The sequence below is a fragment of the Dendrobates tinctorius genome, unplaced genomic scaffold, assembly GCF_039654945.1.
Source record: "Dendrobates tinctorius isolate UK_male_01 unplaced genomic scaffold, ASM3965494v1 ptg000143l, whole genome shotgun sequence".
Taxonomy (NCBI): Eukaryota; Metazoa; Chordata; class Amphibia; order Anura; family Dendrobatidae; genus Dendrobates; species Dendrobates tinctorius.
Window position 1 is genome coordinate 23,730,978 of NW_027361810.1, and position 25,509 is coordinate 23,756,486.

Sequence of the window (25,509 nt, forward strand, 5' to 3'; positions counted from 1 at the left end):
GGGGGTACTCCATTGTTTAGGCACACAGGGGCTCTCCAAACACGACATGGCAACCGCTAACGATTGGAGCTAATTTTCCATTCAAAAAGTCAAATGGTGCGCCTTCCCTTCTGAGCCCTGCCGTGCGCCCAAACAGTGGTTTATGACCACATATGAGGTATCTGTGTACTCAGGAGAAATTGCCCAACAAATTTTAGGATACATTTTAGCCTGTTGCCAATGTGAAAATGAAAAAATTGATGGTAAAAAAAAAAATTTTGTTGGAAAAATTAAAATGTCTATTTTTTCTTTCCACATTGCTTTAGTCCCTGTGAAGCACCTGAAGGGTTAATAATCTTCTTGAATGTAGTTTTGAGTAGCTTGAGGGGTGCAGTTTTTAGAATGGTGTCACTTTTGGGTATTTTCTGCCATAAAGACCCCTCAAAGTGACTTCAAACGTGAGGTGGTCCCTAAAAAGAAAATGGTTTTGTAAATTTTAAAATCGCTGGTCAACTTTTAACCCTTAAACTTCCTAACAAAAAAAAAAATTTGCTTCCAAAATTGTGGTGATGTAAAGTAGACATGTGGGAAATGTTATTTATTAACTATTTTGTGTCACATAACTCTCTGGTTTAACAGAATAAAAATTCAAAATTTGAAAATTGCGAAATTTGCTAAATTTTCGCCAAATTTCCATTTTTTCACAAAGAAACGCAAAAATTATCGACCTAAATTTACCACTAACATGAAGCCCAATATGTCATGAAAAATCAATCTCACAAACGCTAGGATGCATTGAAGCGTTCCAGAGTTATTACCTCATAAAGGGACACTGGTCAGAATTGCAAAAAATGGCCTGGTCATTAAGGTCAAAATAGGCTTGGTCATGAAGGGGTTAAAGAGCCAAAACTATTTTTTTTTTAATTGAGCATCCTTTTTTTTTTGTTGATATAATGTGTGTTTTTTTTTTTTTTTTTACTACTGTTTTGGAGGAGATATACTTTATTGGCTAGCTTTTATCAATTTATTATTTTGGGCAGGAAATACAAATATCATAGCATTATGTGTGTTGCATGGTAAACAGCCAAGGTTCAGTAGGAATCAAACAATACCTAACAGGTTTTGTGGGGCAAAAAAGGGGATGTTTGTGTTGTTGCATCTTGAAGGCTATAATTTTTTTTTATTTTTTATTTTTTTACCTCCTGAAGCAGCTATGAGCGCCTGCTTTTTACGTCCTCAGTCGTCGTTTTATTGATGACATTTTAGGGTGCATATATTTTGACTAGCGGTTTAATCTTCTTTTTTTTTTTTTTTTTTTTTTTTTTTTTTTTCGAGAGGGAAGGATAAAAAAAATAAATAAATAAAAGCCACCGTCTTTATTTTATTTCCCCGAATCACGGGCAGTCGGGTGTTTTACTCTGGGACATTTCAGAAAAAACAAAGGTGGCTGAGTTGTCCGAGGCAGGTCCCCACCTGATCTCTCCCCACTTCGGTGTAAATTACTGACCCACCTCTTCCTAGGAGTGTGTTTTATATATATCTATATATCTCTATCCATTCGCATCCTACAATTGCATTGATGGGCTGACAGAGGGAGCTCAAACGCTTTTAGTGCAGCTGTTGATATTGACTGTGGCATTTAGGCTGGGGTTAACGACTTGCGAGAAACTCGCACGTCAATACCCGGCACTCGGGATCGGAGCGTGCGGCTGCTTAGAAAGTCATGCAGCCACACACTCCGTCCTGAGTGCCAGCGGCAGTGCCGGGTATTGAGACGCGAGGATCGTGCAGTCTCAATACCCGTACTACAGCCAGGCACCGCTACCTTGTTAGTTCTGTGGTCCGTACATCATAGTGTGGGACTATAGCACCTTACTCATGATGGTTATATTAAAGGTCTGTTAAGGGGTTAATGTAACATTTGGTTGTAGTGTTTTTGGTCCCCTCAACTCTGTCAAGACTGTCATTTCATATGCCAGTCTCGAGCCAATAGAAATGTCAGATTTATTTTAAGGCGCAAGTCGAAAGCGAGTGTATTGAGTGGGCTCACAAGGTTAGCCTACCCCATACCGGCAGGTGATGGCTGTGTTACAGCCAGGATCTACCTCTAACCATCATGGGTTTATCAAAGCTCCGACCCCAATTGTTAACCTGTTATAAAAGCAGCTGTCAATTTCTGACAGCGACATTTAGTACTCGCTGGCATGGGGACGCTTCATTCCATGAGTGCATCGGTGCGCCCGTGACACGATCGTGGATTGCTATGACAGTCGGGGTCTGTTGAAGACCTGGAGCTCATTTGAAACTTGTCCTGTAGGCTTCAAAAGAGCCCCGATCAGACGATTACAGCTTCAGACGGTCGGAAGATTGCAGCTTCAAATGCCCTAAGGCTATGTTCCCACAATGAGTTTTTGGCGAGTGTTTTTTATGCTGTGTATTTTAAAAAAAAAAATGCAAGTAGCCTATCTTACTTGACAGGTGCAGAAATGATGCAGAAAATCTGCAACATCAAAAACTCATTGTTGGAAGGTAGCCTAAGGGGACTAACAAGAACAGTGAAAAGTGTGCAAAAAAAAAAAGCTTAAGAACAGATCATCCCATTTTGTCTCAATAAAGGTATTAAAATAAACAAAAATATACACGTGTTGTCGTCGCTTTCAGAAAAGTCCGATCTATCAAAATATAAAAATAATTAACCCATTCTGTAAACACTGTAAACGAAGAAAAAAATTGTTTCTTTTCGGTTGCTGCAATTCCACAAATGCTGTAGCAAGCGATCAAAACCTCACATCTATCCTAAAATGGTATAAATAAAAAATGTCTCCTCCCGCAAAAAAATAAATCACACAGCTTTATTGACTAAAAGCTTAAAAAAATAAATAAATAAAATGTTACGACTTTTGTAACAGTGACACAACCCAAAAATTTTTATTTGCAAAGTTCTTTTTTTCCCACCATTAAAATAATTGACATGATTGGTATCGCTGTAATCGTACTGAGGAAGAGACTCGTATTCCAAGGTCATGTTTACCACGTAATGTACATTGTAAAGACAATTATTAAACAAAAATATGTGGATGTGCATATGTGGACAGAAAAAATAAAGTTATGCCTCTGGGGGAGGGGGGACTGGGAACTAAAGTGTAAAACCTGAAATTGGCCTTGCCGTGAAAGGTTTAAAGGCACTCACTTCTCCATAAAATTGGAGCGTCTGGGTAGTCCATTTGCCAAAAAATTCAATTTTTTCCATCTAGGAGTTGGTGTAGATTTAATCTGCAATATAATACTCAAGCACTGTTCTCGGGTATCTCCAGCAGGCCTGTAGGCATTGAACAGTGGGGTTACATGCATGTGCCACCACCGCTCCATTCTGATAAGGCGTTTCACAGCCTAAGGGTACCATCACACTTGGCGACGCACCAGTGATCCCAACAACGATATGACCTGTAGGGATCGCTGGTGCGTCGCTACGAGGTCGCTGGTGAGATGTCAAACAGTCAGATCTCACCTGCGACGGTCGTTGGGACCCTGTCTCTCAGACTTGTAGTATTGAGGTCATTGTCCCTTGTCAAATACAGCGATGCATGCTGGCCAGCGGGACACCAGCGATCAAAATATGGCCCAGGACATTCGAGCACGATCAGCAACATCGCAGCAGGGGCCCAATCGCTGCTATGTGTGACACATAGCGAGATTGCTGTTGCATCACAAAATCGGTGACGCAACAGCAATCTCGCTATGTGAGACGGGGGCTTTTTTTCTTGATGTCAGCATAGGGTCTCAGCATTCAAACCTGCAGAAAATCTGAAGGTATTGGCCATCTTCTATATACCTGATAAGTCTTAAATGCTTACTCTCAGCATCAAGTTACAAGTTCAAATCAATCAATTTTTTGTGAAGAGTTCTGTCAAAAAGAGACTTGACCGCTCTCGCTGAAATCAGGTGTGGCTGACACATATCGAATGTGTATGGAGGACTTTTTTACATAGTGCAGCATCCTGACTGTACTTTAACCTCCTCAAGGCTCCAGCAAGTTGAATCTTGAAGGCCTGGCCGCACCATGGTGAAAGAGTGAGGAAATTGTCCATCTCGGGCCTTCTGTAATTTAGATTTCACTTTTCCAGCAGACACTGATGTCACTCATGTAATGTGCAAAATACATCTACTGTGCTGCGGAAAAACAGTCCTGCTTTCTGCCTACAGTGGTGGAGACATGTACTCATCTCCTTTCTCCCAGTGAACCATCTTGTAGGTAGATAAGCTGTATCACACCTAATCGGTGACTATGCCGATAAAGATTGTATACTTCTGTACACTGCAAAAGACACCAGTGAGATCTGACCAAGGCAAAATTCATTGAAGATTTCCAACACACTTAACGGTTTCGCCTGTCAACCCCTTCATGCGGCAAGCTTCCTCAGAGAGAATCTCTTGTGCTGTGTGTTTGGCATAATTTTCATGTTCTTTAAAGAGGTTGTCCTCTACTTTACCATTGATGACCTAGCTTTAAGATGGTCATCAGTGTTTGGTGGGGGTGCGACACCTGGCACTCCACTGATCAGCTGTTCTCGGAGCCGGCAGAAATTGCTCAGTTACGTAGCTGCTCCATCTACTGATAGTGGCCGCAGCTGGGTACTGCACATCCGTCCCCTATTCAAATCAATAGATTGGTATTGCTTGCTTGTAGAACTACTGGTATCAGCAACACCATAGCACGAGTTCTCCAACAATAGAAGTATGATGAAGAGGGAGGATTCCGGATTATGTGAATATTCTGTTCTACTGTTGATGTGGTAAAGCTGTAACTTTTTGATGACCGTGGAGGAACTTCAGGTTCCAAGCACAATTTGAGTTCCAAGGGGGGAAAAAATGTGATCTCTTTCTGTGACATCATCTATTGTGTGGTTTGGAGGTAACCTGTATGGAAATTTTTTACAATCTGCTACTCAAACTGCAATCTTCTCCCAGTACAGGGGGTTCTGAAGTGAGCTATGCATTTGGTGTCCTTGTGTAGGCATCAGGAGACTTGTGGAATGTATCCATAGAGCCATATACACTGTACAGATGCATCCAACTGACTGTTATAGATGTGTAATAATAATTAAAAGTATCACTGTAGAAAAGTGTAGACATTTGGCGTGAGTCATCACTTGTGGTTTTTTAAGTTGCTGCTTTTTTTTTGGTTTTGGAGAATTCATTTTATTTTGCTCGGAATTCTTCAAAGCAGCGCACGCGCTTCATAAATGTTTGCGCAAAATTAAACATGTAAAATGTTTTATTTTTGTCCTTTTTGAGACTTTATGCTCTTAGAAAAAAAAAAGCTTGCTCTGTAAAATGTTGCAGAATTTGCAGGTGTACATAGAATCACTCCTGGGAACTGGAGCGTATTTGTCTATTTTTGACACACATACACATATTCTATAGGGCTCTTCATATATCTTTCTTTTTTTTTCTACATTTAAAAAAAGAGAAGGCACATCTTGCTGTGGTCTGTTTTGGAGACCAAGCTCAAAAGTTTGTGCATAGTCTGTTTTTCACGGACTGGTGGCTAGAAGATGCTTGGAAACCTCAATCAATATGTTTTAATTACATATTTGAAAAAAACAAAATGCCATTCGGACCAACTGTTAAATAAATGGGACAATGCGTAGTAAGGGCTTGTTCACATAGAGCGTTCCTGATGTAAAACACTGTGGTTTTTTTCTGTTCAAAAAAGTGTGAAAAAAACCCCAGCAAAACTAAAGAGGCTTCTAAAATGCCATTTACACTGCCTCTTTTCCATTCTTTCAGCCATTTTACTGTAGTTCCCCATTTGAAATGAAAATTCTTAGCACCAAAAACTCTTAACTTCCTTTGTGGTTTTTTTTTGGCTACATCCTTTGTTTTTCATGCAGGAAAAAAAAAAAGCATAAAAACAAACAGGCAATCCTACGTCTGAATAAGGGGTAAGTGTGGATATTTTTTACAGACTCCAAATCTACAAGCTTTAGCTTTACCTACAGACCCATTCTATTATGTTGTGTGAATGCGCATGCCTGCACTGATTATGCAAATTGCCTCTTCAGAGAAAAAGAGGACTTGAACTCTGTAGCGCCACCTGTTAGAAGTAGTGATCCTACAAGTCACAATCAACCCTTTAACGAGTCTTGCAATATGACTTAAGGCCCCGTCACACTAAGCGACTCACCAGCGATCCCGACACCGATATGAAGGTGTCAGGATCGCTGGTAAGTCGCTATGTGATCGCTGGTGAGCTGTCACACAGACAGCTTCACCAGCGATCAGCACAGCGATGCCAAGCGCCTGGCATCGCTGGCTATCGCTGTAGAAAATAGTATCAAAATAAAAAATATAGTTATTCTCACCTTCCGACGTCCCGTTTAGCCATCCCGCCTCTCTCCACGCTCCGGTCCCAGTGATCCTTTGCACGAATGACCGCGAGATGTCACGGTCTCGCGGGATAAGAAAGTCTCGCGGTCATTCACGCAAAGGATCACTGGGACCAGAGCGTGGAGAGAGGCAGGATGGCTGAACGGGACATCGGAAGGTGAGAATAACTATTTTTTATTTTTTTTTATTATTTTTTTACACCTGATCGCTGGTCTCCCGCCTGTCACACACAGCGATGCGTGCTGGCCAGCGGGAGACCAGCGACCAAAGAAATGTCCAGAGATTTCTTCCAGCGATCAGCGATACCGGCCGGGGGGCCGCTCGCTGATCGCTGTCACACACGGCGATCTCGCTGGTGAGATCACTGTTACGTCACAAAAGTTGTGACTCAGCAGCGATCTCGCTACCGAGATTGCTTAGTGAGACGGGGCCTTTAGGATAAAAGCCATCATACTTTGCACTGTTTATATACCTCCCTTATCCCTGTGCTGATTATATACCTCCCTTATCCCTGTGCTGATTATATACCTCCCTTATCCCTGCGCTGATTATACACCTCCCTTATCCCGGCGCTGATTATGTACCTCCCTTATCCCGGCGCTGATTATGTACCTCCCTTATCCCGGCGCAGATTACCGTATGTACCTCCCTTATCCCTGTGCTGATTATATACCTCCCTTATCCCGGCGCTGATTATATACCTCCCTTATCCCGGCGCTGATTATGTACCTCCCTTATCCCGGCACTGATTACCGTATGTACCTCCCTTATCCCTGTGCTGATTATATACCTCTCTTATCCCTGCGCTGATTATGTACCACCCTTATCTCGGTGCTGATTATATACCTCCATTATCCCGGCACTGATTATATACCTCCCTTATCCCTGTGCTGATTATATACCTCTCTTATCCCTGCGCTGATTATGTACCACCCTTATGCCTGCGCTGATTATATACCTCCCTTATCCCGGCGCTGATTATATACCTCCCTTATCTCGGCGCTAATTATATACCTCCCTTATCCCGGAGCTGATTATGTACCTCCCTTATCCCCGCACTGATTATATACCTCTCTCATGGTTTCCACTTTTTTTTTTTTTTTATTTACGTTATCCTATGGAGAAAAAAAACAAAGATGGCAGCCAAGGAAAACGCACTTGTTTATGTAATGACCGTGGCGGTATTGACTATTGATTTATTCGGTTATCAGTCATTTCTGCATTATTCATCGTTGACGTCCACCTTCCCCCATGGCAGACTCATACCGTATATAAGCCCGACTCTTGGCTCTGCTCTCTGCATGCCGCCCGCAGGGTCTGTCCGCCATGGGATTAGTATTCATTAAAACAAATGCTAATTTAGATTTTTCTTTCTCAACTAGTCCGCTCGCTGCCTGAAAGGTCATTTGCACACGGTGTAATATCACCGGCCCTTCCACCAACGCAGCTGCTTCTATCGGATATGGAGGGATCATTGAGGATTTAGGATTCCTCCAGATCATATTGATTATCACAACAGTGCTTCACGGGTAATGTCTTTTTTTTTTTTTTCCCTTCGGCTTCTGATCTCTGCCCTTGGGAGTCGGATTGTCCTGCGAGCCGCTCAGTTTGCACAGCTCTCATCACTTTCTGTTTGCTCCATTCGGAGGTACCGTTGTTCCCTCGCGTGGCAGCAGGGTAACGTTGTGTGTTTTTGGGATAAGCGAAAGTTGCAATTAAATAAAACTTCACGCTTCATCTGCTGTGGAAATTGTTCTCTCCCGTTATCACCTTCTTTACTTTTGTAATAAGCGGTTTCCTCGTAAATTTACTTTTACATCGTGGAGAGCGAAAGACTGAATGAGTCTTAGGAGTCGTGAATGGCGGCGGCATGGAGGTACTCCCCTTGAAGTACAGCGTGAGATCCAGTGGAACGTGCCACAAATTATATATGTTTGTCCCCATTATATTCTAAAGGCCCCTTTACATTTAGCGATGCACCAGCGATCCCAACAACAATACGACCCGGTCAGGATCGCTGGTGCATCACTAAATGGTCGCTAGTGAGCTGCCAAACAGGCAGATCTCACAGCGATGTAGCGACGCAGCAGCTGTCGCTACTTACCTGTCAGACGCGGCGATCCTGACGTCCTCCCGCCCGCGTCGCTCGTCTGCGCCACAGGAAGCGCCCGACGAGAAATAGAACTGGACGATCTCGCGCGATCAGCGATAATCAGCGGGGGAGCCGGTCGGAGGTAAGTATCACACATGGCGATATCGCTAGCAATATCGCTGCTGCGTCACAAAATCGGTGATGCTTTAGCGATATTGCTATGTGCTAAGGCCCCTTTAGGTAGGGTGCAATCACTGCAGGAAGCGGACAATGTAAATTAAAACTTAAAGGGCTTTTGAGACACAGGATGTGCTATATTGTCTGACAGATAGAGTTCCCACATCTATCGCGAGTCCGGCCGTCCCTACCTCCTCTGCCCATGGCCAGTGACAACAATGGGAGTTCCGAAACTGATCTCTTATAAAAGCCAATGGAGACCATTTCTCCACGGATGGCGGCCAGGGGGACCCTCATTATCAGGGTAGATGCAAGTCCCACCCTTGCATGCAGTATTATTTCAGAGATGAGAATGGTCCTGTAACTTCTAATGAATTCATCACAATGTCTACAACAATAATAATAATTTCACAGGCTAGATAGGTCATTTTGCATTTTTTTTTTTTTGTTCCTTAGGCTACTTTCACATTAGCGTTTTTTTAGCGCTGCGCTTCGTGCGCAATAGAAACGCATGCAAAAAACGCATCATGCGTTTTGCATGCGATTGCGTTTTTTAGGCGCATGCGTTTTAACCCGTTTCTAGCCATATTAACGCTTAAAACGCATGCGATTTTAAACGCAGGCATGCGCATGTCCATGCACTCGCCTGCGGTCCCCATAGACTGTAATGTGTTATCTTGTCACATTCCGTGCGCAAGCGTTTTTTTTTTACACAGTTATACAGACCCAAAAATGCAACAGGTTGCGTCTGGCGCGCCTAGGCGCACACTACAAAAAACCACATGCACACGAAAACGCATACGAACGCGTGCAAATGGTAGACCATGCACCCGCATGTTAAACATAGGGGGCGCATGGACACACACGATGAGCTGCGCTAAAAACCGCTAATGTGAAACCAGCCTTATTTTTCTGGCCCTTACGGACCCTCCTGCCTCCTCATTCTTTTGTCCCTATTCATTTGTATTTTTCGTTCAGAAGGGACGAAGTAGAATATGTAAGAGAGAAAAAAACTGATTACATAAAGGTTGAATGTGGTTATCAGGGCCGTGGAGATGGGATGAAATGGAAAAGTCAGGGAAATTATGGAGTCGCAGGTTTGGCTTACTGACTCCACAGACCTGGTGGTTGTGTGTTGTCTGGATTACGAGCGTGCCTTCGTCACATTCCTGACCCATAGAGCACTTCACATTTACATTATGGCTGCGTGCAAAATTGTTTGTACACCGCGAAAGTATGGCAGCGTGCATGAGTAGTTAAATTTGCAGTCCTCCTCCCATCAATGTTTTTATCCTCGTAATATATTGCAGTCAGAATATTATATAGCACTGTGTACTTACAATTGCTCATTTTTCTTTTCTACCCAGATAATTCTTCTCTTTTCCATTAGGTCTTTGACTTCACGTGATTAAAAACTGACTAGCTGAATCCTTCTAAGCTCTATGTAGAAACAGGAGGTCAATTTTCCTGTAGGAGACATGATTCACTGCAAAAGTCCCTGACGGGGAGGAGGGAGCATCTGGGTGTGGAGGTGAAGAGGGGAATGATTTAGGCAGGGAAAAGAGACTACTTACTTGTTTCTACATAGAGAAAAGAGAATAATTTTCTTGGTAGAAAGGCAAAATGAGCAGTTGTAAGTACATATTGCAATATATGAAGAGGGTAAAAACTTTTGATGGGAGGAGGAGTGCTTATTTAAAGGAAAAATGCCACCAATGGTTTCCTTTTACCTAAATGCATTTACTTTGGGCTAAAAATTAATTTTGGCATTTGGGTTTACCGTAATTAACAACTTTTGCACCATTTATCTTGTCTAGCCTCTGTGTTGTATTTTCTGCTGCTGGCTGCAGAATGAGTTATCTGAGAATCCATCAGTGAGCTCTCTGACGGACGTGTAATTATTTTCTTTTCCTTTTGTGAGCTCCCCTTAGCTGAACTTTTAATATGGGCATTAATCAACTGCCAGAAACTAAAAAAAAAAATAAAAAATGTCTATGCTCTGAAGTACTATTGTTAAAGTGCTTACTAATGCTTACAATTCTGCATGGAAGTACAGTCTGAAACCCCGATCCTGTGGTCCTGATAACTGCGCCGTTCCTTCCTATTTATTGATGTGCAGAGATGGGCCGTAGGTATTTAAGCACTGCCTCCTCTTCCACAGGGGGCTGCACTCTGAGGGCTGCTAGATACCGATGCCAGACCCTTCTCACTCTTGGCTTTCTATTAATGGAAAGGTTACCTGATGTTGTTTCCTTGTAAGGAGCCGGATGTTTTATTTTGCATTTAATTGTCTCCAAATATTGGGGGGAAAAAATGTCTGTTCTGAGCTTGGTGAGAAATTTAGCCTCACGTTCAGTGGATGAGCCGTAGCGATCAGGCCGTCGGCCGTTACGGATTATACTTGTCCGTGTGGCACGATTTATATGGCTTTGCTTCCCCACATTACGGTTTCTAGCCCGTTCCATGATTGTACGTACAAGTTAAGAGTAAGTGACAAATCTGTCATCAGCAATGAATGAATCTGAGGACATCACATTGCAACCAGCACTGGATATACACCGAGCCCTCCAGATGGACAGGCGATGTTCAGTCCTAAAACTACGATGTCCCATGCTTGTATTCTTAATGAGAAATCGAGAAATGGTAAAAATCTGATGAGGAAATTGTGATGCCGTTCATGACTGATCTGGTGGTGGGAGGCCATCGGAGCTGTCATGTCAGGGTGGGGGATGGAGCCGCTACGTGCTGGGATTGAAGAAAAGGTTATTTAACTACGGTAAGAGCTGAAGCTCCAATGCCGCCTCCTGCGATTCTCTATGGGGCGAATGTGGCTGCAGGCGTCTAATCGCCTGGTCCACAAGGTTTAGCTTTTCAGTAGATCTAAACAATGGGGGATCGTGTACAAAAAGTGTAATTTCCACTTCAGCCCTGGACGGAGAGGATATGGTGCAGATCTGTCTCCACTGTGCTGCACATCACATGTAACATCTCACAAATGACCGGAAAGCAGAATTTACTATCACTGGGCGCTGCGTGTTGTGAGAGGGCTCAACGTATGGGGCGATGTAGTGTCTGTGGGGGCCACTACGTCCAATGAAGAGCATATCGCCGTAATAGGACAAGCAATAAAAATAACGGCAAGTAAGAAACACCATAAATAAACACCAGTTTCAAGCATTTTTTGCAATTATTTCTTGTGCCATTTTTTGCGTCGTGGTGGGGAAAAAAAAAAAAGAGGCTGTGCATGTTGTATTTCAGCACGCCCAATCATTTTGTTACAATGGGAGACCTCCCTGTCAAAGGTGGCCGACGGCCTCGCTGACACCTTCCTGTTGTGGAAAATTTGTCCAATTAGCTCAGCAAGTGTGCACATGTATTGGGGATGTTGGAAAGAATGGCTGTCAGACAAACAAAAAATCGTTGGGGGTCTGATTTGGACCCTGCCCACATCATAAAAACAGGGGTTTAAAAGTCCCGTATGAATAGAATAGCATATATGACGGCCTATAGGAGTGGTGTTCACACAGGGGACGAGACCCCCATTCTGGAGATCAGCGAGAGATCATAGGTGATAAATGTTGTTTATGGCACAACCCCTTTATTGGATCATAGCTGGCCGGCCTTGCCACGAAGCGTTATCATTTCGGATTTTAACCCCTTCCTGACATGAGACGTACTATCCCGTCCATGGGACCCGGGCCCCTATGCCCATGGACGGGATAGTACGTCTACCGCGATCAGCTGCGCCCATGTGGTGAGCGCCGCTGATTGCGGCCGGGTGTCAGCTGATTATCACAGCTGACACCCGGCACAATGTGTCAGGGGAGGTCACGGACCGCCCCCGACACGTTAACCCCTTGCACACCGATCAAACATGATCGCGGTGTACCGGGAGTTAAAGGGAAGCATCGGCAGGGAGGGGGCTCCCTCCTTGCTTCCCTGAGCCCCCCACGGCAGCGCAATGTGCAGCGCTGCTGCCGGGGGCTCCTTTCCTGCAGGCCCCCGAATCCAAGATGGCGACGGGGGCCTTCGGGGGCCTGCAGGAAGCTGGCTTCCTCGGGGCCTTCGGGGGCCTGCAGGAAGCTGGCTTCCTCAGTGCCTGCAAAGCGCAGGCATGAGGAAGCCTTCTGCAGTGCCTGTGACAGATTGCTGATCTGTCACAGTGATCTGTGATGTGACAGATCAGCGATCTGTCACAGGACAGTGATGTCCCACCTGGGACTATTTAATAAAGTAAAAAAAAAATAAAAGTGTTAAAATAAATTTAAAAAAATCGCCAAATAAATTAGAAAAAAAAAAAATATTCCCCCAAATCCATTTTTTAGAAATAAAAAAACCCAAAACAATAAAAGTACACATATTAGGTATCGCCGCGTCTGTAGCGACCCGCCCTATAAAACTGTCCCATTAGTTAACCCCTTTAGCGAACCCCTTAAAAAATAAAAATAAAAAACGAAGCAAAAAATAATTTATTATACCGCCAAACAAAAAGTGTAATAACGCGCGATAAAAAAGACGCATATAAATATCCATGGTACCGCTGAAAACGTCATCTTGTCCCGCAAAAAACGAGCCGCCACACAGCATCATCCACAAAAAAATAAAAAAAGTTATAGCTCGCAGAATAAAGCGATGCAAAAATAATTATTTTTTATATAAAATAGTTTTCATTGCATAAAACCGACAAAACATAAAAAAAACCCTAAATAAGGTATCTCTGTAAGCGTACTGACCCGAAGAATAAAACCGCTTTATCAATTTTATCACACGCGGAACGGTGTAAACGCACCCCCCCAAAAGAAATTCATGAAACGCTGGTTTTTGTTCATTCTGCGTCCCAAAAATCGGAATAAAAAGCGATCAAAAAATGTCACGTGCCCGAAAATGGTACCAATAAAAACGTCAACTCGTCCCGCAAAAAATAAGACCTCACATGACTCGGTGGGTCAAAATACGGAAAAATTATAGCTCTCAATATGTGGTGATGCAAAAACTATTTTTACAATAAAAAGCGTCTTTTAGCGTGTGACAGCTGCCAAACATAAAAACCGCCATAAATAGTAAATCAAACCCCCCGTTATCACCCCCTTAGTTAGGGAAAAATAATAAAATAAAAAAAATGTATTTATTTCCATTTTTCCGCTAGGGTTAGGGCTAGGGCTGAGATTAGGGTTTAGGGGTGTGTTGGGGTTCGGGTTGGAGCTATAATTGGGGGGTTTCCACTGTTTGGGCACATCAGGGGCTCTCCAAATGCAACATGGCGTCTGATCTCAATTCCAGCCAATTCTGAGTTGAAAAAGTCAAATGGTGCTCCTTCCCTTCCAAGCTCTGCCATGCGCCCAAACAGTGTTTTACCCCCACATGTAGGGTATCAGCCTACTCAGGTCAAATTGCAAAACAATTTTTGGGGTCCAATTTCTCCTGTTACCCTTAGGAAAATAAAAAATTGGGGGCAAAAATATCATTTTTGTGGAAAAAAATGATTTTTTTATTTTCACGCCCGAGCGTTATAAACTTCTGTGAAGCACTTGGGGGTTCAAAGTGCTCACCACACATCTAGATAAGTTCCGTGGGTGGCCTAGTGTCGAAAATGGGGACACTTGTGGGGAGTTTCAATAGTTTAGGTACATCAGGGGCTCTCCAAACGCACATGACACCCGCAGACCATTCCATCAAAGTCTGCATTCCAAAATGTCACTGCTTCCCTTCCGAGCCCCGACGTGTGTCCATACAGTAGTTTTCTCCCACATATGGGGTGTCGGCGTACTCATGACAAATTGGACAACTTTTGGGGTCCAATTTCTCCTGTTACCCTTGGGAAAATGAAAAAATTGGGGACTAATTGATCATGTTTGTGGAAAAAATACGATTTTTTTATTTTCATGCCCGGGCATTATAAACTTCTGTGAAGCCCTTGGGGGTTCAAAGTGCTCACCTCACATCTAGATAAGTTCCTTAGGGGGTCTAGTTTTCAAAATGGGGTCATATGTGGGGGGTTTCCACTGTTTAGGTACATTAGGGGCTCTCCAAAGGCAACATGACACCCGCAGACCATTCCATCAAAGTCTGCATTCCAAAACGTCACTACTTCCCTTCCGAGCCCCGACGTGTGCCCATACAGTAGTTTTCTCCCACATATGGGGTATCAGCATACTCAGGACAAATTGGACAACAGCTTTTGGGGTCCAATTTCTCCTGGTACCCTTGGGGAAAAAAAAATGGTGACTAAAAGATGATGTTTGTGGAAAAAATACGAATTTTTTATTTTCACGCCCGGGCGTTATAAACTTCTGTGAAGCACTGGGGGGTTCAAAGTGCTCACCACACATCTAGATAAGTTCCTTAGGGGGTTTATTTTCCAAAATGGTGTCATTTGTGGGGGGTTTCCACTGTTTTGGTACATCAGGGGTTTTCCAATCGCGACATGGTGTCCGATCTCAATTCCAGCCAAAAACGTCAAATGGCGCTGCTTCCCTTCCGAGCTCTGCCATGCGCCCAAATAGTGGTTTACCCCCACATGTGGGGTATCAGCGTACTTAGGACAAATTGCACAATAACTTTTAGGGTCCTGTTACCCTTGGGAAAATAAAAATTGGGGTGAAAAGATGATTTTTGTGGAAAAAATATGATTTTTTAATTGTACCGCTGTACGTTATAAACTTCTGTAAAGCCCTTGTGGGTTCAAAGTTCTCACCACATATCTAGATAAGTTCCTTGGGGGGTCTAGTTTCCAAAATGGGGTCACTTGTAGGGGGTTTCCACTGTTTAGGTACATCAGGGACTCTCCAAACGTGACATGGCGTCCGATCTGAATTCCAGCCAATTTTGCATTGAAAAAGTCAAACGGCGCTCATTCCATTCTGAGCTCTGCCATGCGCCGAAACAGTGGTTCCCCCCCCACATATCAGGTATCAGCGTACTCAGGACAAATTGCACAATAACTTTTGCAGTCTGTGATAAAACACTCCTGGATCGCCTTTGCTGGGGTCAAAGGTCACGTGCATTCAGCATGAAACTCAGGCGCAGAGCTGGGATTCGTGTATAACTGACCCTGGGTCAGGTTTATTAACGGTGAAAGCAATGCAAAAGGAAATAAAACATAAAACAAATCCTTGCCTGTCCGGCACTAACTAAACAATGGACAACCTAACTACCAACTGGCGGGCTTCTCCCGTCCAGCCAAACCACAGTTGCAGTGGGCACTGCTTCCACTCACGTGTGTCTCTCACACAGACAGGCTCTCTGTGTTCCCAGGCTGAGACACTCACACAACCACCTGGCATCCTTTTATATCCACCTCCCATTATCCATTAGTAAGCAGGTGCGATACTGACCAGACTAGGCCACATAGGAAAGGAATCTGGGCGAGATATACCTGCCCTCATCCACTATTCCCACATGATTCTCACATATCCCCCCCCTTCTGCTCAGACCACTCCGGTCGAGCAGTGACACGCGCCAAACAGTGCACTCGGGACAGGGCATCTGCATTTCCCATCTGTACCCCTGGGCGGTGCTCCACCGTAAAAGTGTAGGCCTGCAGGGCAAGGAACCACCGGGTCACCCGGCTATTCCGTTCCTTGTTCAAGTGCATCCACTTGAGAGGGGCATGGTCAGTGATCAGCCTGAACTTTCGGCCCACCAGGTAATATTTGAGGGCCTCTAGAGCCCACTTAATGGCGAGGCACTCTTTTTCTACGACTGCATACCTTTGCTCGTGTTTATTCAGCTTCCTGCTGAGATAGAGGACTGGGCGTTCCACTCCGTCCCTCACTTGTGAGAGTACAGCCCCGATACCGGTATCAGAGTCATCCGTTTGTACCACAAACTCACTGCGGAAGTCCGGAGTCACCAGTACGGGCTGAGAGCAAAGTGCCCGTTTTAGGCTATGGAAGGCTTCTTCAGCCGCTAAACTCCATTTAATCATGACGGAGTCTTTCCCTTTTGTAAGATCCGTCAGGGGGGTAGCGATGGCTGCAAAATTGGGTATGAACCGGCGATAATAACCGGCGATCCCCAGGAAGGCTTGCACCTGCTTCTTGTTGACAGGTTGTGGCCAGTCCTGAACCGCCTGAATCTTATCAACCTGGGGTTTAACAACACCCCTCCCAATTACATACCCCAAATACCGGGCTTCTTCTAGCCCGATGTGACATTTCTTGGGGTTCGCGGTTAGACCTGCCTCCCACAGGTCGTCAATCACAGCTTGTACTTTCTGGAGATGAGTCTCCCAGTCCAAGCTGTAAATAACAATGTCGTCCAAATAGGCCGAAGCGTACTGCCTATGTGGCCTCAGGACTCGATCCATCAGTCTCTGGAAGGTCGCCGGTGCCCCGTGCAGTCCAAACGGCATATACACATACTGAAATAAACCTTCCGGCGTAGCAAATGCTGTCTTTTCTCTGGCAGCCTCCACCAGAGGGATCTGCCAATACCCCTTTGTTAGGTCTAGGGTCGTAATATACCGGGCTTTTCCTAACCGATCTATTAACTCGTCGACCCGGGGCATGGGGTAGGCATCAAATTTTGAGACCGCATTCAGTTTCCTGAAGTCATTGCAGAACCGGATGGTGCCGTCCGGTTTAGGAATTAGCACAATCGGGCTGGACCACGCACTGTGCGATTCCTCAATGACTCCTAACTCTAACATTGCCTTCACTTCTCGGGAAACGGCTTCACGGCGCGCTTCCGGGATTCGGTAGGGCTTTACGTGAACTGTGACACCAGGTTCCGTTACGATGTCATGTTTTATTAGCGTGGTCCGCCCGGGTTTTTCTGAGAAAAACTTTTGGTTGTGAAGTAGAAACTGCCTGACTTCCGTCTTTTGCCGCTCCGAGAGAGTCTCTGCAACCCGTACCTCCGGTACGGTATGCGAGCAGACAGGACGGGCCAGCTCCGCTGACAAGGCAGACCGATCCTTCCAGGGCTTTATCAGATTTACATGATAAATCTGTTCAGGTTTCCGTTTACCAGCCTGGTATACTTTGTAATTTACTTCACCAACTCTTTCCTTGATCTCAAAGGGGCCCTGCCACTTTGCCAGGAACTTACTGTCCACCGTGGGGACCAGGATCAACACCCTATCTCCGGGTGCAAACGTACGGATCTTGGCGCCCCTATCATAGATTCTTTTTTGGGCTCCATGAGCCTGTATCATGTGTTCTTTGACGATAGGCATAACAGCCGCAATACGGTCCTGCATTTGTGTGACGTGATCTATCACCGTTTTAAACGGAGTGACCTGACCCTCCCAGGTTTCTTTTGCAACGTCTAACAGTCCGCGAGGACGTCGGGCGTACAATAACTCGAAAGGCGAGAATCCCGTGGAAGACTGGGGTACTTCCCTGATGGCAAAAAGCAAATACGGAAGTAAATAGTCCCAGTTCTTCCCATCCTTGTCTATCACCTTTCTCAGCATCTGCTTCAGAGTTTTATTGAACCGTTCAACCAACCCGTCTGTTTGAGGGTGATACACGGATGTGCGTAACGGTTCAATTTGTAACAATCGGCAGAGCTCCTTCATTACCCTGGACATAAAGGAGGTCCCCTGGTCGGTGAGTATCTGTTTTGGTATACCGACCCGACTAAACACATGCACCAGCTCCTTGGCAATCGTCTTGGTGGCCGTGTTACGCAAAGGGATGGCCTCCGGGTAACGAGTGGCATAATCCAAGATGACCAGGATATGTTGGTGTCCACGTGCAGACCGTGGAAGGGGCCCATCTAAATCCATCCCAATCCTCTCAAACGGGACTTCAATAATAGGTAGGGGTACCAAAGGGCTACAGAACCGGGGCTTAGGTGCAGAGGCTTGGCAGTCAGGACAAGACTCACAATATACACGAATATCGTGATGCATGCCTGGCCAAACAAAACAGTGTAATATCCTTTCAGTGGTTTTCTGGACTCCCAGGTGACCTCCCATCACATGTCCGTGGGCCAGGTCCAGCACCTGCCGCCGGTAGGGTTTTGACACGACTAATCGTTGCACCGTATCTTCCCCCTTTTTCTCTATCTGATAGAGTAAATCATTCTCCAGAACCATGTAAGGATATGCCAGCCTAGAGCCAGGTTCTACGGGTACCCCATTTATCACTTTTACATTTGTCCTAGCCTGAGAAAGGGTAGGATCCTTTATTTGCTCGCTTTGGAAGTCATCTTTCTGAACTTCTAAATCCGGCAAACGGGGAGGTGGACGGCTGTCGGCCTCCTCCTCTTCCCCGGTCTCCTCCGTATCACCCGCCATGACTGAAAACGGGAACTGCAGGTCATTTCCCGCAGACTCTTCCCCAGAGTCTTCCGGGGAGACCTTTTCCAGGGGTTCGGGACCCACACGCGCCCTGGGAGAAGAATCATGTACACTATTACCCTGGGGTATCAACTGATTCTCCCACAATTGCCAGAAGTGGGGAAAATCCCGGCCCAGGATAACATCATGCAATAACGCCGGGACGAGTCCCACTTTATGTTGCACAGACCCATAGGAAGTAGTAATGCATATGATGGTGGTGAGGTACGAACAGGTGTCTCCATGCACACATGTTACAGAAAATTTGTCTGATGGTCCAGTCGGGGCTGACACGAGACTGGCCTTCACCAGAGTCACCACACTTCCCGAGTCTAACAATGCCACCACATTTTTGCCATCAACAATTAAATCACGCAAGTGTTTTTCTACATCCTTTTGACCGGCATTCACACTCACCACCCGTGAAACCATAGACATGCGGTTTTTAGAGTCCGTGACGTCGCACTGCATGGGTTCAGTAGTGACCGGACAGTTCGCAGCAATATGTCCCATCTCTTGGCAGCGGAAACACCTAACGGGCCCCTTGCTTAGACCATAGTTCGTTACTCTCGGCCTCGCAGTGCGGGCAGTCCCGTTTTCCTCCCCCACTGTCTTAGGGATTTTTCCATCTCCCCTACTCCCTGGAACAGTCTTACCGGTTCCCCGTGGAGATGATGAAGAACGAGGTGGGGTAGCGTCGTCTCGGAGTCCTTCCGCCACGGAGTAACGTTCAACCAGATCCACCAGTTGATCTGCCGTCGTAGGATTTCCATGGCTTACCCACTTCCTCAGGGCTGGCGGTAGAGCTCTCAGGTACTTGTCCATGACGACTCTCTGAATTATCTCTGGCGCTGTCAACACCTCGGGTTGTAGCCACTTCTTCGTCACGTGGATCAGGTCGAACATCTGTGACCGCGGTGGTTTATCCGGCTGATAAGTCCATTGATGCACTCTCTGTGCACGGACAGCGGTCGTCACTCCCAGCCGGGCCAAGATCTCGGCTTTCAGTTTGTCAAAGTCCTGCGCGGCTTCAGGCTCTAAGTCATAATAAGCCTTTTGGGCCTCACCGGAAAGAAACGGGGCAATCAGGCCGGCCCATCGTGCCTTCGGCCATTTTTCTCTCACCGCCGTCCGTTCAAACGTGGTGAGGTATGCCTCGACGTCATCTTCGGTCGTAATTTTCTGCCAGTACCGACTCACGTGAATCACTCTCGACTCAGCTTCCAGGTTAAGCTCAGGTAAGCTTGCCAAGCTCTGCGCCACCTGCTGGAGAAGCGAACGATCGGTAACTGTCATGTTCACCAACTCCTTCAGCTGGGCCATCATCACCCGATTAGCTTCTTGCTGGGCGGCGGTGGACTGTACCAGCGCTTTCACCACGTCCTCCATGCTCATGCTTGCAACGTGATGCCCGCATTCTCCACCACAATGTGATAAAACACTCCGGGATCGCCTTTGCTGGGGTCAAAGGTCACGTGCATTCAGCATGAAACTCAGGCGCAGAGCTGGGATTCGTGTATAACTGACCCTGGGTCAGGTTTATTAACGGTGAAAGCAATGCAAAAGGAAATAAAATATAAAACAAATCCTTGCCTGTCCGGCACTAACTAAACAATGGACAACCTAACTACCAACTGGCGGGCTTCTCCCGTCCAGCCAAACCACAGTTGCAGTGGGCACTGCTTCCACTCACGTGTGTCTCTCACACAGACAGGCTCTCTGTGTTCCCAGGCTGAGACACTCACACAACCACCTGGCATCCTTTTATATCCACCTCCCATTATCCATTAGTAAGCAGGTGCGATACTGACCAGACTAGGCCACATAGGAAAGGAATCTGGGCGAGATATACCTGCCCTCATCCACTATTCCCACATGATTCTCACAAGTCCAATTTCTCCTGTTACCCTTGGTAAAATAAAAAAAATTGAACCTGAAGTATTTTTTTTGTGAAAAAAAGTTAGATGTTCATTTTTTTTTAAATATTCAAAAAAATTCCTGTGACGCACCTAAAGGGTTAATAAACTTCTTGAATGTGGTTTTGAGCACCTTAAGGGGTGCAGTTTTTAGAATGGTGTCACTTTTGGGTATTTTCTATCATATAGACCCCTCAAAGTGACCTCAAATGTGATGTGGTCTTAAAAATAAAATGGTGTTTTAAAAATGAGAAATCGCTGGTCAACTTTTAACCCTTATAACTTCCTAACAAAAAAAAATTTTGGTTCCAAAATTGTGCTGATGTAAAGTAAACATGTGGGAAATGTTAGTTAAGTTTTTTGTGTGCCGTATCTCTGTGATTTAAGGGCATAAAAATTCAAAGTTGGAAAATTGCGAAATTTTCAAAATTTTTGCAAAATTTTCGTTTTTCTCACAAATAAACGCAAGTTATATGAATGAAATTTTACCACTAACATTAAGTACAATATGTCACGAGAAAACAATGTCAGAATCACCGGGATCCATGGAAGCGTTTCAGAGTTATGACCTCATAAAGGTACAGTGGTCAGAATTGTAAAAATTGGCCCGGTCATGAACGTGCAAACCACCCTTGAGGGTGAAGGGGTTAATAGTAGAATATTCAGTGGCTCAATTGCAAGGAGACGTCTGCGTCCCCTTTACTATATGGAAATGTTTTCAGGGGCAAATCTTTATATCCAGAACCATATGGGACTGTATGAGCAAGAAGTCTCCTTTTACGGACCATCCACAGTCCTCATCTTCTCATAGTGGCACAATAAGTCCTTTTTTACTTTTTTGGTCATTGATAGACATTGTCAGGATTTCCTTCCCTCTCTGCAGTTTACAATGTGAGAAGAGAACACATAAGCATGTATGCAGAGAAGAGGGTCCGCTCTGCCTTCTGTGTGCCCAGTTTGTGGCTCCATCTGGTGCCAACCATTGTTTCGTTGCCGGTACAGCCAGGCAGACTAGTCATACACCGTACGTAACCGGGAGGAATGGGATTGAAGGCTGACTGATGAGGCTCTGCTAGTTTGATCTGCCTGTGCGGTGTCTCCTTTGTATTTCTAGCCTCGTTATATATCACTGTGAAGTTAGGGGATATGTGTGCCTGCATAGCGGCAGCTGATTAGGGAGGTGGGGTGATGCCCATGTCCTTTATCTTGATAATTGAAGAATCTGTTTTACGCTTGGAGGCGTCTGTAATAAGGTCTGGTTAGGTAATATATATCATGCACATACACATATCAATGTAATGTAGCCCTGCAAAGCGAATTGGACCCACTAGAGGCTGGAAAAAAAAGCCTTTCTTAAAAAAACCACGAGTATGTTCTCACTCATCACAGCGCTCAATCATCAGCCGATTGGATGGTTTATGTGGAGCGAATGATGGTCGGCAGCACGTCGCCTCTGATTCTTTCATACAGATAAATCGTCTCCTCTTTCCTGTTTGCAGGAACATCACTTACAACGCGCTATCTCGGCACAGCAAGTTTTTAGAGAAAAGAAAGAAAGCATGGTCATTCCCGTTCCCGAAGCCGAGAGCAATGTCGTCTACTACAGTCGCCTGTACAAAGGAGAGTTTAAGCAGCCCAAGCAGTTCATTCACATTCAGCGTAAGTCCCGTATTCCCGTGCCATCCTGCCAGTTATCACACAGGCCGCATCTGTTACTGAGCCACCTGCCCGCTCGCTGGCACAGGAAGCCAAGTCTGCCCGCTCGCTGCTGTATAGACACGGCTCTGTTACTGACTGGGAATAGTCTCGTCAGTATCCTCGGTATCTGTGTGATATAACATGCCATCCAGAAGAGAAGGGACACCGTACCCTGCAGAAGTAAAAGGGAAAGTTCATGAGAAACCCATAGACCATCGGTGATTAGACATGAACGTCGTTCAGCATGATTGATCGTAAAAAACTGGTATTTAAAATTGCATCTTAAAGGGGTACACCCCTCTCAGAAAACTTTTCCTTATATGAACGATTTGTTTAAAACAAAAAAAAAGCCTATGCTTTACACTTATGGGGTCCTGCATGGTGTCTCCGTGATGTCACATCGCCATTGTTGCAGCTAATCACTGAGCCGATGTAGACCTCTGAAGCCCTGAGTTCAGTGATTGGCCACGGCACTGTCACCGCTGCCGCCAAACAGACACTGGGATGGACCCTGGGATGACAAGTTTTTTTTGTTTTTTTTACAACATCTAGGGAAAAGTTTTCTGATGGAGGATAACTTATTTTAGTCCCACATAAACATTACCGCAAAATCGACCCAACCTAAAAAATATGGTTAGGATCGGATGGCAGTCTAAGGTGGACGGAGGCGTCCCAACTCCTCTATAACAGATGATATCGGGGAATAGAAGGTTGTAGGACGCTGGCGTTCCAATGGCCGATCCTTTTGTTCTCCCGTACATAAGCCGATGACATGATAGTGGGTCTTTTCATGTTTGATTTAAGCATTTGTTTTGTTTTAGCAATGTATTAATCCGATTCATTTAAATTTAATTTGTAGCGTTTAATCTGGACAATGAGCAGCCAGATTACGACATGGACTCAGAAGATGAGACGTTGCTCAATCGGCTCAACAGGAAAATGGAAATCAAACCACTGCAGTTTGAGATTATGATGGACAGGCTGGAAAAGGCAAGCTCTAATCAGGTAATTGGGGAGAAGGGGGCACTTTGTCTAGTGCCAGGTTCACTTGGGTGCAGAAAGTAACAAGATGCGAGTAATTGATGGTTTTGTCCTTAAATCTGGTAACTTTTTTTTCTTTCGGTCACATTTTCAGCTTGTGACTCTTCAGGAAGCAAAGTTGCTGCTAAACGAGGATGATTACCTTATCAAATCTGTGTATGACTACTGGGTAAGAAAAAGGAAAAACTGCAGGGGGCCTTCCCTCATCCCCCAAATCAAACAAGAGAAACGTGACGGGTCCACCAACAATGACCCGTACGTGGCATTCCGGCGGAGGACTGAGAAGATGCAAACGCGCAAGGTCAGTTCCTGCTACAAGCTTCTCTGTAATGGCAAATTCTGTAACTCTGGATTACCGATTTACTAAATGTACAAATCCCCGCAGAATCGGAAGAACGATGAAGCCTCTTATGAGAAGATGTTGAAGCTCAGACGGGAGTTTAGCCGAGCCATTACCATTTTGGAAATGATCAAAAGAAGAGAAAAGACGAAGCGGGAACTGTTGCATTTGACTTTGGAAGTGGTTGAGAAAAGGTAAAATATACCCTGATTTTCTGGTCATTAAATCATACACAGTCATAAAGCTAACAGCAGCTGCTCATCATTTCTTATTTCTTTTATGCTTTTTATTATAGGTATAATTTAGGGGATTTTGGAGGTGAAATATTGAATGAAATTAAAATTCCGAAAGTCGAGAAGGAGATTCATCCCATTCCAACGTCTCTCCACAATGGCAGCCATCACAGAGTTTCTGAAAGCAAATCTAAGGTACAGCACAAGCAAATGCTAATCTTTCCTTAGAATAGCAGTGGGCAGTTTTACCTGCATCCTCTCTGTCTTTACCACACATTCATAATTGCATCCTGTATTATACTCCAGAGCTGCACTCACTATTCTGCTGGTGGAGTCACTGTATACATACATTGCATTACTGATCCTGAGTTACTTCCTGTATTATACTCCAGAGCTGCACTCACTATTCTGCTGGTGCAGTCACTGTATACGTACATTACTGATCCTGAGTTACCTCCTGTATTATACTCCAGAGCTGCACTCACTAGTCTGCTGGTGACAGCTGATAATGTTGATGACATTAATTGCTGATATTTTGCTTTTTATTAATGGTCGCAGATTGGGCAGAATAAGTTATTTCCAAAGATATAACAGCAAAAAATCAGTGCTAAGTAATGATAGCAGTGCATATTTTATACTCTTCAGTGTGCTGAATATTAGCACAGATTACACGTTGAAAAGTTGTATATCAGCTCTAAACTTAGTGTGGATCTGCTGGCACATTTGTTGCAGATTTCTGTCACATCCAAGGAGCCTGCAGAACCCTCAGTCCCTTATCTCTGAGGTATAGCAGAGTGCAGCACTGGCTACGGTTGTAGACACACAGTCTACACACTTACCACCTTACATTCATTTTCTGTGTAATTGGTGGTACACGGTGATCCAGAAATTATTAATTCTTAAGGGGTAATTATTATTTTTTCTAGAATAATCATCATCCTTCTGCGAAAGAGGAAGTAGTCCGGATAAAGAAGAAATACCCCAAAAAGCCAAAAGCAGAGCCCATCGTGACCCCTCAGCCGCAACCAGCCTCAGAACCATCACCAGTAATTAAAAAGAGTGATATCAAACAGTATGACTTCCACAGCTCCGACGATGAGGAGTTCCCTCAGGTGAGTCTGACACCTGGTTCTCAGGTGTGACATGTCGGCCTGGAATGGGAGCACTTCTCTGATCCACATCACCTCTCCAGGTACCCTCCCCAGTGTCTGAGCCGGAGGAAGACAACGACCCTGACGGGCCCTTTGCCTTCAGGAGAAGAACTGGATGCCAGTATTATGCAGTAAGTCCATCAATGTATTTCCCGTTTTAGTGGGAAACTAAAGTTTTTGGCAGCAAGAAAATAAGTTTTACTC

At 44.9% G+C, this 25,509-nt stretch overlaps 1 protein-coding gene and 1 long non-coding RNA gene across 2 annotated transcripts in view; one reads left to right on the top strand and one right to left on the bottom strand.

Moving 5' to 3' along the window:
• Window positions 1-25,509, top strand: part of EPC2 (enhancer of polycomb homolog 2) — an 81,680-nt gene that overhangs the window by 45,979 nt on the left and 10,192 nt on the right. The window contains exons 2-8 of the mRNA XM_073545589.1: window positions 22,342-22,501; window positions 23,400-23,545; window positions 23,676-23,882; window positions 23,967-24,115; window positions 24,217-24,349; window positions 25,081-25,266; window positions 25,347-25,436. Coding sequence (XP_073401690.1) covers window positions 22,342-22,501; window positions 23,400-23,545; window positions 23,676-23,882; window positions 23,967-24,115; window positions 24,217-24,349; window positions 25,081-25,266; window positions 25,347-25,436 — 1,071 coding nt within the window. The remainder of the gene's footprint in view (window positions 1-22,341; window positions 22,502-23,399; window positions 23,546-23,675; window positions 23,883-23,966; window positions 24,116-24,216; window positions 24,350-25,080; window positions 25,267-25,346; window positions 25,437-25,509) is intronic.
• LOC141049303 (uncharacterized) overlaps window positions 22,495-25,509 on the bottom strand; it is a 28,383-nt gene continuing 25,368 nt past the window's right edge. Inside the window, exon 3 of the long non-coding RNA XR_012220323.1 lies at window positions 22,495-22,712. This is a non-coding gene — a long non-coding RNA (uncharacterized lncRNA). The remainder of the gene's footprint in view (window positions 22,713-25,509) is intronic.